The sequence below is a fragment of the Fundulus heteroclitus genome, chromosome 2, assembly GCF_011125445.2.
Source record: "Fundulus heteroclitus isolate FHET01 chromosome 2, MU-UCD_Fhet_4.1, whole genome shotgun sequence".
NCBI lineage: Eukaryota > Metazoa > Chordata > Actinopteri > Cyprinodontiformes > Fundulidae > Fundulus > Fundulus heteroclitus.
Genome location: NC_046362.1, coordinates 8587104 through 8606773, shown reverse-complemented (window position 1 = coordinate 8606773; position 19670 = coordinate 8587104). Strand labels below are relative to the sequence as shown.

The window sequence follows — 19670 nt, the reverse complement described above, 5'->3', positions numbered from 1 at the left end:
GGAGGCTGACGTCTGTGTCAAGCACTGCTGGGAACTGATAAGATGTTGTTCTTTGTTGGTCCGCATATGAGACGAATGAGCAGGACCATAAGGCAGAGGTTTATTTCTTCATTTTAGAGATATGTAATCGATTACCCTGGGTTTCCCCAACGCCTCCAGAGCACCTGACTCAAAACAATGGATTCCCTCAAACCACTTGTAATCCTGTTCTGTAAAAGCCTGTTATTTACCCATCAAATTAAACCAGGTGTCGAAACTTTTAAAACAATGCAAGGAAACTGGCTTTCATGACAAATAAATTCATGATAATAGTTACAGACAAATAATTCAGTGTTGAGAACACTTTATGGTACAGACATACAAACATATTACTATCTTAATGGATTTTTAAAATCTAATTCCTGATACCGGAGTGCTTAGTTTTATAAGAAGTGTCGAGGCTCCACAACAGAAGAGCATGGAGAAGGATCGCTGTGCTCAGGCTTCTTGCACATAGTGATTGTTGTGCAATTGGCTCTCTGCTGAACGGTGTTTTCCAGTAGTGGGGAAGCGTGCACACCTCAAAAATGTGAACGCAGGATGGTAATCCGGAGCACAGGTAGGTGTACGTTCTTCAGACCGCAGCCCAAATGTAAAGTGAACTATGTTAAGATGTCAAAGAGAAGCCAAGGCGTCATATTTAGTCGTTTCCATGTGATAATTTCCGATTTCACTCTCTCAGATATGCTCATGTGTCCTAAACCCGCTCATGCCAGACTAAAATGATTGCATGGCATGCTCTGCCAGCAGCCTCTCAAGCTGCAGATAGACCGATGAAAGTCCTGATGCCGCTTTCTTCTCCAAAAGAAAACCGATAGTGGAGAGGCAGATACCTCCCGTATATGTGGGAAATTCCGCAGATAGCTTAAAAAACACATCCTGGTGCAAGTTAATGTCAGGCTCGGAGAGCGGCAGGGAAAACCCCGTTGGGTGCGTGCTGAGAGTGCAGAAGCATCACGACTGCCTTCATATTGAAGCTTTCCAGATTTGGTGCGGTTCAGTTAGGTTCAAATGGTTCTGGAGGTCCCGGCCACCGTGAGGTTATCTCAATCTGGAGAGTCTTGGAAGGGACCCAAAAGTAGCCTTAAACACAGACTGAATACTGCAGAAGGTGGCAACAACATGGTGACACATCAGCAGATTCCCAGCCACAAGATAAGTTACACTCATCAAAGTGTCTACACACTGTTTTCCTTCCTTCTAGCAAGGATGTTTGTTTACAGTGAAGGCTAGATGTGTTTTGCATCCTCCAACATAGCTAGTCTTTTCTCTCATAAGAATGTCATACGTGGTGAATAAGACTTACTGAGGTTCCAACCAAGAAAGTAATAAGATGGGATAGGTTATAGGTTTTCATCAAATGTTGGGGTTATCTAGGGTTTATAGAGAATGTTCTGAAACAAAAGAGAATCCAATCAATGTCCCCTGTTAATTTTTACAACTTCAAGGTGATGGAAAAGCAACATCAGCTCCTATAATACCTGTTACAGAGGTATGCAGAAGACCATCTCTGAAAGCACAACACACCATTGGCAGCTAGAGATAAGCACCAGCAACTCTCGCGACCCCATGAGGGATAAGCGTGACGGAAAATGGATGGATGGACAAAATGTTATTAATCTGATAAAATTAGACAGTAACATTTAAAAAATGTTGCCTGGTCCGGTGAGTCTTAGCATCAGCTGCTAGATTCAGACAGTAGGGTTAGCATTAACAACATCACAGCACGGACCAATCCTATCTTGACTCTACAGACATATTTTCTTGGCCAGTTTTGGGCCCCTTAATACCAACTGACCATGGGTAAAAACTTCATAAGCCATTTTAAAAGGTGCATAGCGCAAGTTTGGATATAAATATTATTTATTTTCTTTCCTATACATGCCCTAACAATTGCCTGATGTGTAAAATGAGTTATCCTCTATTTACAGCAGTTGCCTCTGGAAGCTGGATAGTCGGTCTATGCAGCATTTGCCATACATACTAAATTGAGACCTGCCCAGGAAGATACAACCCCCTGTAGGCACACATAGACCACCCAACCTCACTCAGGTGTGGATCACCATCATCAGCAACCTACTTCATGCTCCTAGAACCCAGTAAAGCTGGTGTTTCACCGCTAAGTAAATTCCCTCCCATATTATAGGACTGACTGTAATCTAAAAGATACAGATAAAGTAGTTGGTTGCCGGGGCCCATAATTTCCGCGATGTGGAAAACACAGACAGAATTGCAAAATTTACCATAAACAACTAAACTCCGACTCTACCAAACAAACAGTGCGGGGGGCTCAGCACGCAAGGTTCTTGTTTTTATGGCACTAATCTGCTTGGCGGGTAGAAGTCTTCCCATCAAACTGTTTTATATGTACTGATGCACTGAACTGGTCCAAGGAGGCACGGAGAGCCCTTCTGACAGGTCCGCGGTGGGTGTCTGCTGGAGAAGAAACAGATGGTTGCAGACTAGCTTAACAAACATGCTAATATCCCCTTCGCTTTGCGCCACTGGCAGAAAGTGTGGGAAATATAGGAATTTGTCTCATGAAAATATAGGCGATTGGTATGCCGGATAAAACATCCAGGGACAGTCCCCGTGGCTCACGGTATGCACGGAGTACGCCCGGCCAGACCGGCTGCAGAAACACATTAAAGAGGGGCTTTCTATTTTATTTTATGTTTTTAGGGGCGCATACCGTATTTTCCGGACTATAAGTCGCATTTTTTTTTTCATAGTTTGGCCGAGGGTGCGACTTATACTCTGGAGCGACTTATGTGTGAAATTATTACACATTTTTACCGGTATATCATTACACCTGTTATTTTCACACCAAACCGCAAGAGGGCGCTCTAGGCCTGTGTTGAATCAGACGTAAGCGACGTAGAAGTGGAAGTGGCGCATCTTCTACCTCCGGAGTTATTTCAAAGTGACACCGAGGATGAAGATTTCACTGGATTTTAGTTATTTGGAGTGACACGGGCGCTTTGGTTAACTTCTTTGCGTGTTATTTATGCTATAGCTATCTGAATAGCTTTTAATATGTTACGTTAACATACCAGGCATGTTCTCAGTTGTGTCATGTAGCGTAAGCTAACCGTACAATTATTCAGCCTGTTGTTGCCTCCGTTCTATTTTTATTTAAAATTGTCTTTCAAGGTGACATGTCTGTTCTTGATGTCGTATATTATGAAATAAATTTCCCCCAAAAATGCGACTTATACTCCAGTGCGACTTGTATATGTTTTTTTCCTTCTTTATTATGCATTTTATGGCTGGTGCGACTTGTACTCCGGAGCGACTTATAGTCCGGCAAATACGGTACTTTTTCAGCAACCATTTTATTTCCGTCAGTTGAATAGGGGCTCTGTGATCACTCCTACGGGGTTGTGAAAAAAAATGATCTCAATAAAATCCCAAAATCAAAAAAAATAAAATTATTGTTGCCAATCGGGCATCTCTTGAACACGTTGGGCTTGAAAAACAGCCTTGTGGCGGGTTCTTACAATGTGGGCAGCTTCTCACAACATTTGGTGAGTTCTTAAAAAGAATCAAAAGGAACATCACGTAAAAATAGTTGTCATTGTGCGGCAGAAAAATGGGAGTCCCTTTGGGAATGTGTATGGGCAGCCGACAAATCTGCAGCGACTGTGTGATGCTACCATGTCGGTAAGGACCAAAACCTCTGGCCAATGTTTCTGACGCTTTTTCTGAGGGCGTGCTCCCCCCGAATGAAGACAGCTCTGATGGATAAGCCTAACCAGCACAAGCAGGGTGAGCTAATTAAACTCACTGCTGAGTCTTGAAGGAACCTACAATGTAGCAAGTCACTTTCTTTGAATAAACTGCTGGCTTATATGTCATTTTCCTGTGTAAGCGAAGTGCTTAGACTATGTACACTCTTCCCAACATGCACTGATGACTCAGTTGGTCTTAAGATCACAAGTTTATTCAGTGTGGAAGTATAAGAGGCTGCCAGATTAAACTCAAAACAGGCCTAAGCAAGCAATCTTAGCCGAGCAGCCTTTGACTGATTTCTCTGATATAGATGATGTTGTTTTTTTATTTTTTTATTAGCACATCATGGATTAAAGCAGGTTGTCACCAGACAGTGTCAGGAACCTGAACTTCAAAAAAAAAAAAAAAAGGTTTGGGAAGAGCAGCAGATAATCGAAGAGAAAGTAAAAGATATGGAACGTCATATGGGAAAGAGCTTAAAAGGAAGAGGAAAGCTAAAGAAGGGAAGAGAGGAGGGAAAAAACTGGCTTCAAGAATGTGTGCTGGGGTCAAAAGGACTTGGCAATCTCTGCCAGAGTATGAAGCGGGCCTTAAAAGCCTCGAGGAGGAAAAAAAAAAAAAAAGAGAGAGAGAGAGACAAAAATCTGCTGACTAAGCTAAAGGTTATAGCGTTTAGCCGCTAATGAGATAAACATATAAAGCACAGCTGCAGTTTATGTCTTCAGTGTTCTAGACATGTCAAGGATTTGTCTTCAGAGCTGTTCCTACAACAAACGGTGGAACAGCACCGACACAAACACCTGCATTCTCTGAATGCTTCCCTGCTGCAGCTACGGTGGCTGGCGACAGAAGACAGAACCGCGCCAGCTTTCAAGCCATCAGAAGTATTCAATCAGCGACTTAACAAAAATCCCTCTGCGGACCTCACAGCTTTAGAAATATGACAGGCACCCAAAAAGCTGCAGAGCTCATGTCTCTAAACCCCCTTAATTAAAGCCGTGTGCAGAGACGTACAACAGATGTCACTTTTTTTTAATTAATTAAATTTTTTTTTTACGTGCGGGGAGAGTCTGATGCAAAGCCGTCGTACAGTATATTCTCCGTTTACACACGTGCTGCGAAATAAATCCAGCCACGTGCCGAACATCCGCGCTACGGCGATATTTACTGGGAGGGATATGCTCACATGTGCCTCATGAAAGGACGCGTAATTTATTACCGCTAACAACCTCTGTATTTATTCCCCAGGTTTCAACTGACGAGGGGTTTATTTCATCCCGTTTCAGCTCGGCTCTCCAAGATTAGTCAGGAGGAACAAAGCCGTTTTGCAGAGAGATCAGAAGTTGGCCGAGCATTTTTTTATTTTATTTTTTTGGGGGGGAAGGATTTTCAAGCTGCTCCAGTGGCTTTTCTGTTTTGAAACCTGATCAGATTCAGAAATATCAAACGTTAACCAAAAAAAAAAAAAGGACTTTGTCGTCGTACATCAAGCGAAACCACTGACAACTTTTAACATAAGCGGTTGCGCTAAAACTCCTTTGGAAACCATTTGTTTTAGTGACAATTGAGATCAGACGTGCTGACATCTCCGGAGGGTTGCTTGTCGTTACATCAGCTCTTCTGTTGTCCCTTTCTGTTTCCTGGTGTTGCGATGGCTGTCAGAGATGTGAGATGATTGAAGGAGTTGAAAATGCTCCTCTGATGAATGATGTTTGCTCAATCATGATGTCTATCCATCTTGTCCTAGCAGAGACATTACTCAAAGTACTATAATCAACAGTCTTGTTGGGATACCGTCTCTGTGCCATCTTTAACCAATGTTGACGTTACCATAATAATTATCAGGGATTTTTAGTTGTTGTTTTTTTAAGCTGAAGCCTAAATTCTTTCAGTAAATAGGGTATTAAATGACATAATTTGCTCCCCCAGGGTATTTAATGGATCAAAATGATAAACTGAAAACATCAAGATTCGTAGACAACTACTCTACTACACACTTAATTTCCAGTAAGTGATCAGAAATCAAGCACAGAACTCTGATCAGCTCATGTTGACAAGGGAGGTACGCTATAATGTATAAAAGGGGAAAATCCTGTAATGCTCTTATTTTCTAATGCATTCAAAACTGTTTCAAGTAACCTGCACAACTCGTTGGTTAATGTTTAGTTTACACAACTGAGTTTGTGTGCGTTACAGAAAACCAGAAATCAATGTGTCTATTCTCAGCGGAAAGGATTTGGCGATTTGGCTTTGGGTCAATCCTTTGAAAAAGCTTGCTTTATTTAGTAAAGTCTAATAAAGCAGATTTGCGTGCACAAACAACAAAGTCTGCTTTAAAAGTCATTGACTGGATAGATGTGTTTCTGTTTACTTTGAAATTAAAGTGAATGCAAAAAGCATGCTTATTATAAGACAAATACGCTGTGTTGTAAGAAGATCTTAAAGCAGCACCGTGTAACTTTTGACCAAAGTATTAGCTTAATTTGAGGTTTATTAAATGATTTTCAGGTCTACAGCCCTTGGCACGCATCAATGCTACCTTCTCAAAAACTCGCCTAGGTAACTTGAGAGGCTCGGATTTTTTGCCCTAATTAGAAATTAAAAGTCTCTATTTGTGTCTTCCATCTGTGTCGATAACTGCAGTTGGGCGCTGCACCGAACTAGTCTAGGGGCTGCAAATGACGCCAGAGCCACATGTTGGACACGCCTGGCCCACAGAGCACAGAGCAGAAACTAGTCAGACCATAAACTAACATGTAACACACACAGCAGAGGATTCCGCTTCCTCCTTATTCCTGGCTAAACAAGCAAACAGCAAATAAAACTACCGGCATTGTGTTCTGTCCACAAACCCGTTTCACACCGCACTGCATCTCACTCGGCTTCAAAACCACCATATGCAGACTCAAAATGACATTTAAGGCCAAGGTCTGCTTTAGGCAGAATTCCTGCTCCCTTCAGGAAGTATTCAGGTCAGTCAACCGGGCAAAACGAGGCCGCAGAAAATTACTGAACTGAATGAGGAACTTAGGAGCAGAAAAACAAACAATGCAGAAGGGGCATCGCATCGCGTGCTACGACAAATGGGGTCAAGTGATTCCGCCGTCATTAGACTCTTTGATGATGATTTCTGAGACTGTAAACGGAAGAGGGCTGAAGCCACATCTAGATTTGTACATTAGGAGTTTCCTGTTTAACCATCACCACCTTGAGATGCAGAGATGACATGAAGCAGACAGTCATGAGGCACATGGCGGTGGTGACAGCCACTGTAACCTGGCAGTCAGAGCTGCTGTCTTTATTAAGTTATGTGTTGGCTTAGCGCCTTGCTAGACTTTCCCTGCCAACTTAAATAGCAACTGACTTCAGCCATGAAGAGTTCCATGTTACACACCCAATAAAAAGCCCAATTGCAAATTAAAAAAGGCCCATTAGGTATATATATATATATATATATATATATATATATATATATATATATATATATATTATATATATATATATATATATATATATATATATGTATGGGCACAAAACCAGGCTTCTTCCTCCTTTTGAATCTTTTATCTCTCGCATCCACGACAGCCAGACTGCACAGAGCGCCTTAAATATAACAGTTTCCCAACAGAGTTGCTAAATTTGTCCGTTTTCTGCTTGTTGCAGCGGGAAAAGCCCAGAAGACTGAAAAAGGGCTTCTGCTTTCACTGCCCTGGATAGTGGGTCACATGTCCTGTGTGCAAACAGACAGTCGCTCTGACCCCAAAGATTGCACTCGATAACTCGTAAGAGGAGTCATTCCGAAGGCTGAACGCGGGCCACTTGGAAAGCAAACAATGGAGCCTTGCCTGCAGGAACCAGGCCAGAGGAAATAAGGGGAGGGGGGGCGGACCGCTCTGGTTCTGTCTTGAGACATTTAAGCTGCATCTTTTTAAAGCACCCCCCACATTGCCATTTCATTGCCTTCTTATATCCATTTCTTTCCAGTAATAAACCATTTTGTACCTATGTAATTAAACCATTGCACCTAACTGTTTGTTGTTGTAGTATTAGTGTTTATGCACGATATTCAGGACAAAAGTCACATACTTTTTTAAAAATTTACCTTACTGAATTTCTTTTTTTCCTACAATATTTTGTAACATAATCTGGACATTTGAGAACAAAGTATTGTCAACCTTATTCCTGCTTGAATAGTGGTTCCCTCCTCTTACCATTAAGTCCAACAGTACTGAAACAACACAATGCTGAAATTGATTTCTCGTTTCTTGACTCTGTTCCAAGGCCATTTAACTGCTGTTGTAGCAGCTGGGCTAACTCAGCTCACCTTTATTTAAAAGTTTAAAACTCTTGGACTTGATATAGAGCATCAAGACTAGATTCTTGAAAGCAGTTTGTGAACTTTGGTAAATTCATTTTGTTTGTGCGACTTCCAAAAACCAGCAGCTTTAATTCTTTGGCATTTTAGAGCCCAAAAGGCACAATTCAACCTGAATTTTAAAGCAGTTTAGAGACAAAACAGGCGGTACAACGGCCTGGTTGCTACATTTGACTGGATCTTAATTCAGACAAACTACTATCAAACTACTAAAGGCTGAAATGTTAAAATCAAGGTGTGACGTGGCCCATTAAATGTAAAGGATGTAAAATTCATGAACCAAAGTGTAAACCGCTCCATTCATTAAGCAGTTTTCTCTTTTAGAAAACGGAAGAAGGAAGAAAAGTTATTAAAGATGAGAAATGAAATGAGTAAGCAACCCACTGCTGAAAGGTTTTCGTTACTGGAGTCACGTAATGACGTTTCCTTAGGTCATGGCTGGTGGCAAACATCCTTCAGGCGACCCTGGATTGAAGCACGACCGGTACAAAACGCTCCGTTTCTTACTGGTACATCTCAGGTACAACATGAGCAAAGCCGCAAGGGTACAAAACGGTGAAGGGGCAAAATGATCCACACCCAGCAGGAAAACATGGTAACTTTGAGCTCATCCGTCAACACCTATGAGGACAAACCTTAATGATCTGGACGTTTATTTTCATCGAGATTGCTCACACCTGCTGAATTATTCTTAAATCACAGGGGAAACGCAGCGTGTAGCAACTAGTGGGGGAGGGGCAGCTTCGTGTTACTTCCCACACAGTCAGATAAAGTCCTGGTCACTCCAGCTACATCCCCAGCATCACAGTGATAGCGTTTCAATACTTTGGGGGATGTTGAGCAGTTTAGAGACCTTAACTTCGACAGCCTCTGTGTTGCTAATGTTTGGTCTACTTTTAGAGAAATTGATTCGATTTCTGTTTTTTTTCCCACGCAAAATAAAAGCTCTCCGAGTTCAAACCCCTCTTTTTCAACGCGTCACGTGCAATGACGATGAAGACGGGTTCGCGGCGACCTCCGTCCGAGGGAGGCACCTCTGCACCGGGTCGACCCTGACAGGAATGCAGGAACACGTGCGCGGTAGGACAAGGGCCTCGGCCGGTCAAGATTTACGAGCAAGTAGTCGGGGGGGAGAGAGAAAACATTTGCTCAGCTCCGTGCCCGCGCTCTATCCTGACACATGACACGCACAGTCAAGAGGTGCCACAACAGAACCAACGAACGTTCATGAAACCGGATCCTGGCGGCTACGGTTACGGCCGTTATTGTCTCCCCGGCGTATCATCTGGCGCGTTGGTGGGATCACGGTTTGTGCTGCCGTTAGCCTCTCTGAAGGATTGTCCACCACCGACGAGAGCTGCACATCCAAGACAGGGCCGGAAAACAGCCGCTCCACTCCTTCAATAAGACACAAGCCACGAGAGTGAGTTCCTTCCGGAACTGGGAAAGAGAGAAGCTTCTCTCGGGGTTGCAGTCGTGTTTTTTTACAGCCCCTCTGAGCAACAGCTGAGCGACATATAAGACAAGCACAGAACTCTGGAGGTCTGCAAAAAGAACAAAGCTAGTAGTGATGGCTGGTGAACCGCTGAGTAAGGGTGTATCGAGATCTCGTGGCACGAGATCCCGCAAAATTATAAAACAAGGGTTAGGGACTACTACGCAACGCGCTAGTCAGCTGTTGTCAAGCATCCAACTTCACCTGGCGAAATCAATAGAAGCCTTTATTCTGTTGTGAGCCCCGTGTATTATTACAAGTGCTTTAAGCTGGAATAACTGCAGGCTGTGTGGTTGCGGCCTGCCGAGCCCAGAGAGCTCTCAGAGGGCCTTTATTCCACCAACGACGCCACGTTATTAACCCTCCCAGCTTCAGCTGAATAAGAAGGAGATGCGCCTGGAACAAAGGGGTTAGGCCTGGCAGAGGTTCAAGGTACAGTACTGCAGACCACTGAGGAGTTCAAGGCTCTGCGTCGGGCTGGATTTATGTGCCCCGTTACTGAAACCAGAGCAAGTGCCCAGTCAGACGGTTTGAGACGTGGACGTCTGTACACGGAGACAGCGGGGAGAGAAGATGAAAAGAGGAAGCCAGATGTGAAGAGACCAAGCAAGACACTAGAGGGGTTGAGGAAAAACAGGACGAAGAGGCATACAGAGCACACGCTGATATTTTTCTACGGTAAGGGTAAGGGCAAGAAAGCAGCTCCTGTGGACCTGGGTGAAGTCGGGCCGGGGAGAAAAGAAAGAAAGCAGCGAGGGGGAGGCGGAGCCCACCGGAAACTGGTGAACTCCGTTTTGTGTGTTGCGAGTGTTGCCACAGCTGTGTCTGGTTCTGCAGAACACCGGTCACATCAAGGGGAGTTATCTGGGGCTGGCAGGGCAGACCGAGCACGAGCAAAAAAAAAAAAAAGAAATATCCCCATCCAGCCGAAACCGCTGCCTCATGTGCAGTTTTCACCTGATGACTGCACACAGGTTGGATTCAACGATTATACTTTCAGCAGCATTTTAGGAAAGGTTAAAAGTTTTATCCTGTTGCGTTAAAAAAAGAAAAAAGAAAAATCGACCAACTGCAGTGAATAGTGAACGCAAACACATGTTTTAATAGAGAATTGGAGAGTAAGGAAGTGAGGTAGGCAGTGTTGCTTTACAAGCAAAAGCAGGACAAATCATTTCCAGAAAACAGAAGTGAGACTTCTATAACGTTTGCCGCCTCTCGATGCCACGGTGAAATAAACTACAAAACATTTTCTTTCAAGCACTTCTCCCTGCAATGGGACACCAAGAGAAGTGCCAGAGTGACCGGAGTGTTCTCTCCGACTGCGTGAACGCACAACGAGGACCGCTCCTCCCCCGCACCTGGCTGCACACTGCTGGTCAGCTGGCTGAGACAAGGCTGCCACACTTTGCCCTAGGAGAGACGAACTCGGCTGCTTGGACATTTTTCCACTTGCGATAAAACACAGACATCCATCATGTACAAACTAAAACTCATTCATGATCGTCAGCACTGATTAAAGTGACGCAGCTTTAAAAACTACAGCTGGCACCGCACCTGCAGTCTCGACCAGAGAAGCTAGCCCAGCTAATTTAACAAATCACAACAGCTTTGTGTGCTTGTAATGCCTAAAAAGGTAGAATGCCCTGCGCAGATAAACAACATTATAGAAATGGTCAAATATCCAGGGTCAAATAACCGAAGGACCACATTTCACAGAGGAATTATAAAAATTTGAACAAACATGATAGGAGCAAAAGACATCGGCCCGTTTTACCATTTCAGGGCTGTAAAGTTATTCATTAAGCACTTAGGTGCTAATATACCAAACAGATACCAGATAACTATACTTACTATATTTGCTGAAGTAATTAAGACAATTGATTTACTGCTTAACTACGAAATGGCAAATGACTTATACAGTGCTCCAACTAGTCCGACGACCCCAAAGCACTTTACACCACAATCAGTCATCCACCCGTTGACGCGCACATTCACACCCTGACGAGCTATGTTAGCCTGGGGCAGCCTGCCATTCACCGGCACCACCGTGAGCAGGCAATTCGGGACACAATGACTGAGACGGTAGGAGGCACGGGGATCGAACCGGCAACCCGCCAATTGCAGGACGAATTTCCTAACTCCTGCGCCCCTTCAGAAATCCTTGCTGATGAGTGTTATTCTTGTCATATCATGTCTACTGGTTGTAGAAATCCCTCCACCCCAGCATTTTTTTCTCAGTCGAGCTCCAACTCAACAGAAATGTGAGGAATGAATCGCGTCTACGGCTTGTCATCAAGCCCGCATATCACCTCCATCGCGTCAAATCAGGAGAGAAAGGGGAGAAAGGGGAAACTTAGTTAAATCCTTGGTAAGTAAAAAAAAAAAAAACACAGAGAATGCAAACCTTGCAGAGAATCCACAATAAGGTCACATGGCATTCCTGTGCGAGGTTTAAGATGTTACTCCCCCCCCCCCCACCCCCCATGTGTGGTAGAGATTGGTATGTATTGTATTGTTTATCATTATTGTGTAGAAATGTCTTACATTAATAAGAATTCTGATTTATCCTGACAAGTTTCAATTAATAATGTCTGAAAACTCCTAAAAGTTGAGAGTATTGTCAGGATAGTAACTTCTGCTATTTTCTCCACAGCTGGTTCCCATGACATCAATGAATGTCAATAAATTCACAAAAATTAAAATTAATATTCTCTGTTGAGCCATCCATTCCCTTAGCTCTTAGTAGTAACGATGTTATGGGATTCTTCATAAATAAAATTGATGGCATTCAAAATAAAATAATTGGCATCCTCCCAAACATGATTACCTCATCCTCAGTAAGTGAGGCAGCATTGGAGGAATCTTTAGAACCTGCGCAGTGTTTGAACTGTTTAGAAGCAGTAGAGCTTTCTGAGCTATCTAAAATTTTAGCTTCATCTAAACCTTCTACCTGTATGTTAGACCCAATCCAAACCAAGTTGTTTAAGGACATATTCCCTTTGATCAGTGGCACTATTTTAGACATGATTAATCTATCCTTAGTAAATGGATATGTACCACAGGTTTTTAAAGTAGCTGTTATTAAACCTTTACTTAAGAAACCTTCTCTTGATCAAGATGAGTTAGTAAACTACAGACCTATATCTAATGTTCTTAACTTATCTAAAATTCTTGAGAAAGTAGTTGCTAATCAACTTTGTGAACATTTACAAAGCAATGGCCTACTTGAGGAGTTTCATTCAGGCTTCAGAGCTCATCATAGCACTGAAACAGCTCTGGTGAAGGTCACTAATGATATTCTTATGGTAGATAATGGACTTGTGTCTGTACTTGTCCTGTTAGTGCTGCATTTGATACAGTTGATCACAATATTCTCCTACAAGGCAAGGCAAGGCAAATTTATTTATATAGCACAACTCATTACAGAGACAATGCAAAGTGCTTTACATGGACTTGAACATACTGTAGGGATTAAGGGGAAAGCATTAGGCTGGTTTAAATCTTATCTGTCGGACAGATTCCAGTTTGTTCATGTTAATAATAAATCTTCCTCAAACTCTAGGGTCACTTGTGGAGTACCACAGGGTTCAGTCCTTGGACCAATTCTATTTACTATATATATATGCTTCCGATCGGCAAAATTATCAGACAGCATGGGATTAATTTCCACTGTTATGCTGATGATACTCAGCTATATTTATCCATAAATCCTGATGAATCCAATCAATTACTTCGACTGCAGTCATGTCTTGATGACATCAAAAGCTGGATGACTTTAAATTTCCTGCATCTAAATTCTGACAAGACCGAAGTTGTAATCTTTGGGCCAGAGTCCTCAAAAAATAAACTTCTTAACCAATCACTTAATCTGGGTGGCATTAACTTGGCCTCTGGTAATAATGTAAAAAATCCTGGTGTTATTTTTGACCAAGACATGTCATTTAAATCTCACATTAAACAGGTTTCCAGAGTTTCCTTTTTTTACCTCCGGAATATCGCCAAAATTAGAAACATTCTGTCCAGGAGTGATGCTGAAAAACTGGTACATGCATTTGTTACTTCAAGGCTAGACTATTGTAATTCTTTACTATCAGGAAGTCCACAGAATGCAGTTCAAAGCCTTCAGCTGATCCAAAATGCTGCAGCAAGAGTTCTGATGAAAATCAACAAGCGGGATCATATTTCTCCAATTTTAGCTTCCCTTCATTGGCTTCCTGTTAAATCAAGAATAGAATTTAAAATTCTTCTTCTAACGTATAAAGCCCTTAATAATCAAGCTCCATCATATATCAGAGCTCTGATTACCCCGTATGTTCCTAACAGAGCACTTCGCTCTCAGACTGCAGGTCTGCTGGTGGTTCCTAGAGTCTCTAAAAGTAGAATGGGAGGCAGATCCTTTAGCTATCAGGCTCCTCTCCTGTGGAACCAACTCCCAGTTTTGGTCCGTGAGGCAGACACCCTGTCTACTTTTAAGACTAATGTTAAAATGTTCCTTTTTGACAAAGCTTATAACTAGAGTGGCTCATGTTACTCTGAGCTACTTTTATAGTTTTACTGCTATAGGCTTAGGCTACTGAAGGATATCAGGATCTAATTTTCTCACTCTATAGAGTTCTACTGTGCTTCAATTATGCATTATGTGTTGTCATTTCTGCTTTAACTTTCTGTTCTCTCTCTTTTATCTTCATAGTAGGTACACCTGGTCTGGCGTTCTGTTAACTGTGACATCATCCAGAGAAGACGGCTCACCCGCTACTACCATCTAATGTAGAACAGATTACTAGATCAATGTGTGCTTCTGTGCTTTTTTGTCTCTCTTGTTGTGTCTCTGCTTTGTCTTCTGTAAGCCCCAGTCGGTCGAGGCAGATGACCGTTCATACTGAGCCCGGTTCTGCCAGAGGTTTTCCTTCCCGTTAACGGGGAGTTTTTCTTCCCACTGTCACTTCATGCTTGCTCAGTATGAGGGATTGCAGCAAAGCCATGTACAATGCAGACGACTCTCCCTGTGGCTCTACACTTCCCCAGGAGTGAATGCTGCTTGTCGGGACTTTGATGCAATCAACTGGTTTCCTTTATATAGGAAATTTTAGACCAATCTGTATAATCTGACCCAATCTGTATAATATGATTGAATTTGATTTTGTAAAGTGCCTTGAGATGACATGTTTCATGATTTGGCGCTATAAAAATAAAATTGAATTGAATTGAATTGAATATAGCTCAATAAACAAGTGCTGTAAACCGATACCAACTGGAAATGGAAGTCACCTCCCAAGGTGGTGGAGAATGACAGAGCTAAGCTCCTGTGGGACTTCCAGAAACAAACAGACAAAACGATAATGACCAACCAACCAGACATTGCGATCATTGATAAGCAACAGAGGACAGCCGTTGTTATTGATGTGGCCATCCTAAGTGATGGAAACATCAGGGAAAAAACAGGAGAAACTGGAGGAATACCAAGGACTCAGGGAAGAACTAGAAAGAGCCTTGAAGGTGATGACAACATTAGTGCCCGTGGTCATTGGAGCACTTGGGGCAGTAACCCCCACTTTGGAGTAGTGGCTCCAACAGATACCTGGAAAAACATCAGACCTCTTAGTCGAGGAGAGCGCAATCTTAAGAACAGCTAAAATACTAAGAACAACCCTCAAACTCCCAGGGCTCTGATAGAGGACACGAGCTTGAGAAATGGAGAGCCACCCACCCTGCTCAGGGGTGTGGGGTGTGGGTGAGAGAGCAGTTATCTATCTATCTATCTATCTATCTATCTATCTATCTATCCATCTATAGACAGAGCGCTGTGACTAACGATTATATTGCTAATTGATTTATTTGTTGACAATTATTTTGATTAACCGAAAGCAAAATGTGCTTAATAGGAGATTTTATTTGACAGACTCTGAACCAGGTGACGCTAAAGCTTCCACTTGAGGAGTTCTGGATAAGGCACATTTACAAACAAAGGTTTTCATCTTAAATTGAAAATGTATATATTTTTGTACATTTTTGGCATAATTACTGCTTTGACAGAGTTTTTTTTAGCAATAAGCATGTTTATAACAGTCTGTGTACTCCAGCTAACAATTAGTTGATTTCTAAATTAGTTGAAGATTATTTCAAATGTTGATTCATCACGGTTTACTGGATCCAATTTTTTTATTATTTATTTTTTATGCCTGAGGGATAAAAAAGAGGAGCATGCTGATTTGACAAACTGAACCCTGTAGACCAGGGGTGTCAAACATACGGCCCACGGGCCGGTTCCGGACTGCCGAACACTTGGTCCGGCCCAGTGGCTAAATGCATTATCATTATTCAAAAAAAAGAATTTTTTTTTTCCTAGTGCCCTGTCTGGCAATGTAGCAATAAGACTTGTTGTCTTAATGCCAAAAAGAGCTTATCAGATTTGACTTTCATAAGTAGAGCAGTACTGCTTTTGCCATAGTGCTCTGCTTGATTTATGAATGTGAATAGTTTTATTATGATTCATGCGGGGAATATCTCAAATGATATGGACACTACAATGGGAAAGTAGGAGAGGAAAGGAAGAACAAGAAGAAAAAAGAAAAGGTGAAAGAAAGAGGAGATAAAAGGAAGAGAATGATAAAACAATTGTTGAAAAAAACATGCACTTGGTTTAATTGAAAATGTGCAGTTCCTATGTTGTCCACTTGGGGCGCTGTGTTTTAATCAGCAGATGGTAGCAGTGAGCTTCAGATGTGGAAAATTGATTTTAAATCATTTCTTAATTTTTATCTGATGTATTTTGTCATGCAGGACAGTGTTTTTAAGTTCCAAAAAATGTGAATAAATGTTTTTCAACATTGTATAATCACTGTGATCAGTTCTTATGCATAATGCACAAGTAAATGTTTAACTGAGTAAAAGTATTGCTGAAATTGCACATACTTTTCTTAAAAACGCTGAGGTTATTCATAATATATTGTGTAAATGTGAAATTCATTTAATATAAAAATCAAGAACAAGTCCACTTTTATTAGTTTTATTTAATCTTGCAATGAGTTTACTCGTGTGGCCCTCTAGAGATCAGATTAAGCTGTATGCGGCCCCTCAACCAAAATGAGTTTGACACCCCTGCTGTAGACGTTCCGATGAACCAGAAAGGGCAGTCCTCAGTTTCTGTTGATCACTTCATAAACTAATTAAAGCAGTATGCGCGCCTGGTTTCTACAGGACTCATAAAACAGCCCGACACCACGACCTCTAAGATCCCAAACGGCAGATGCTTTGTACATTATGAAGACATTCCCTCATTGCTATTTGGGTTTTTTGCAGAAGCTGGAATTGCTTTTAAGATGAACGGTCGCAGAAAGCTAGATGACTTAGGTCAGACTGAGCAGCAGGAAAAGATCATTTCCTGGAAAAAAAAAAATCAAAAAGCCTTCCCCTGTTAGCGCCATAAAGTTACCCAGTAAACTTGCAACCAACGTGGGCATAGAGATCGCTAATTTGGCTCAGCGGCTGGAAAAAACCCGAGCAGCTACACGGTTCCTCGAGTAAAGCTCAGAAAAGCGAAGGGGACGGAAGAACACCGGGAGACAGAGGTCAGTTAGCTGCTCTGATTGGGGAAGGACTCATCCTGTTAGATTACACGCTTAAGAACACCACAGCACGTACGAACGTGTTACCTTTCTGCAGATGAATGATGTCGGGGAAGTTCGCAAGCAGGCCTTGATAGAGCGAGAGCTTATCCAGCATCTGGAAGAGGTCATACTTAGGTTGCTCTGCAAACATCTCCCCGATGTTTTCATAGGTGCGGCCAGTGTGGGAGATGGCGTTGTTGAGGGCCTCCGACCTGTAGGGCGGGTCCAGTGTGAAGGCGTGGCTAATCGACTGGAAGGCGTTCCCGAGCCGCTGGAACTCCTTGCGGAAGCCGCCCAGGTGCTTGCGCACCAGCTCCGAGGCGACGTGCGTCAGCTGCATCACGCTGTCGTCCATTTTCTTGGCGAAGGTCTTGAAGTTGTCCACCCGCTCCTCGACGTCCTGCAGGTCCTGGTGCTCGCCGGGGATCTGAAGGGTCAGCATGAAGTGGGCCCCCACCATCTCGTCCTTCTCCGCCCGCCGCTTGCCCAGCTTCCACTGCTTGTCGTCGGCGCACATCAGGAAGTGCTCGAAGCCTTCGTACTGGGAGAGGACCGGGTGGCTGGTCATGTGGTTCATCCAAAGGACCAGCCGCCGCTTGCGCTTCTCGATGAAGTCTTCCTCGAAGCGGCCGGTGGCCTGCTTCTCGGGCAGGTGGGGCACGGAGATCACGGTGAACTTGTGCAACAAACGGTTGTACAGCCAGTCGAAGTGTTTGTAGCGTCTGTAGACGGGTCGGCCGGTGTGGCTCGGCGTCACTCGGTACGATATGTACGTCTTGATACCCTTGAACTTCGTCTGCTTGGTCGGGTCTTCAATGGAGCAGACGAACGGCCGCGGGTTCGCCTTCCACTGAGGCCCCAGCGTGCCCATCTCGATGGTGTACGACTCGGCGATCTTGGCCATCATGGGGACGTCGCCGAGCACGAACGCCTCCACCCCTGAGCGGACGAAGCTGGAAAATCGGTTCAAGTTCCTGCCCACCATACTGCCCTTCCTGGAGCTGGCCATGCCGTCTTGTCCGGGTACGGATTTGCTCCTGTAATACACGTTGGGGTTGCTAGACGGTTGGGCCTGATAGATGTGCCCGTTGGCTCCGGTGCCGCTAGTGTTTGTGTGATCCGCATCATCCACCACCGTGGACCTGTCGTCCCAGTCGTCCCAGTCGTCGTAGTAGTCTTCATCGTAAATCTGCCCCGAGTTGATGGAGGTGTTGGGCGTAGACGGTAGATGGGGGGAGTCGTTTCCTAAGGAGCCCGCCGGGCTTATGGAGCAGTCGGTCACGTTGGAGTCGGAGCGAGGGCGAATGATGTTCACGTAAGATTTGGGGAAGAGACCCCTCTCCCCGCGGCTGTTTTCCCCCAGGACCCAACCATCCACTGAGTTCTCATCGAAGATAACCACTTCCTCATTCTCCTGGATGCTGATCTCCTCTTTGTTCTCACTTAGGAAAGTGTAGATGGCAACACCTTTGACTGACATGATGAAACACAACTGGGTCCCCAACCTTCAACTTCTACATGCACATAGTGCATGGAAACATTTGACACCAGTTTGCTGTAACACTGCAGAGTATGGCTTATGTGAATAATATGAAATATAATCTTTTTTTTTTAAAGAAAAAAGTCTAAGTCACACTTAATTAAAACTCATCAGCCCATTTAGAAAACTACTCTGTTCCTGATTTTGTATCCTACCTTCAAGCTACAACTCCACAATGTGCAAGTAATATCTGTCTGTGTCAACATAACAGAAACAATATGGTTCAATCCATGACTGTTTTCATCCAAGTCCTCCTGCAATAGCGCCGCAGATCCCTCTTTAAACTTCACTTTTTGAGCGTGTATCGCTCTTAAACCTCTCCCGGGAGCCCTTAAAAGCCTTCCAAGACGAACATATTTCCAGGACAAAGTGATCCGGCGGCGCAGACAAAAACAGACGGATGAGTAATTGTATCCCTGTGCGTTTTCAGCCCGCAACGCATTCCCCCGGACTCAAAACTTGCTGCGTTTTCTTTGTGAACAGGTCCCTTGCGCATCTCCAGTCGAGCGCCTTTAAAGTTGGGGGAAGCAGGAACCGAGCACGCCGCATTCAGAGGCGATCCGCGTTCATCGCGGTCCGCTTTCTCGTCTGTTCCTTGAATGTATTCCTCAACGCGCTGCAACTCTTTCCGTGACGTGAGGCTCGGACAATTGGAGGCAAGTTCGCCTGTTTTCAGCAGCTCCTTTATGTTGTGGTGGGAAAGCACGGAGGGAGAGGCTCGACACCGCCCCCAGCAGGAAGAACAGAGTACAACACACGGAGATTTTAATCTTTTCAATATTAAAATTACTTAGTTGGCGGATATTATTATTATTATTATTATTATTATTATTATTATTATTATTATTATTATTATTATTATTATTATTATTATTTTTAATA

At 43.4% G+C, this 19670-nt stretch overlaps 1 protein-coding gene across 1 annotated transcript in view; it reads right to left on the bottom strand.

Annotated features, from left to right (window-relative positions):
* Nucleotides 1–19460, bottom strand: part of snx33 (sorting nexin 33) — a 29769-nt gene extending 10309 nt beyond the window's left edge. Inside the window, exon 1 of the mRNA XM_012862496.3 lies at nt 17294–19460. Within this exon, the coding sequence (XP_012717950.2) occupies nt 17294–18728 (1435 nt within the window). The 5' untranslated portion in view covers nt 18729–19460. The remainder of the gene's footprint in view (nt 1–17293) is intronic.
* Between the last annotated feature and the right edge of the window lie 210 nt (nt 19461–19670).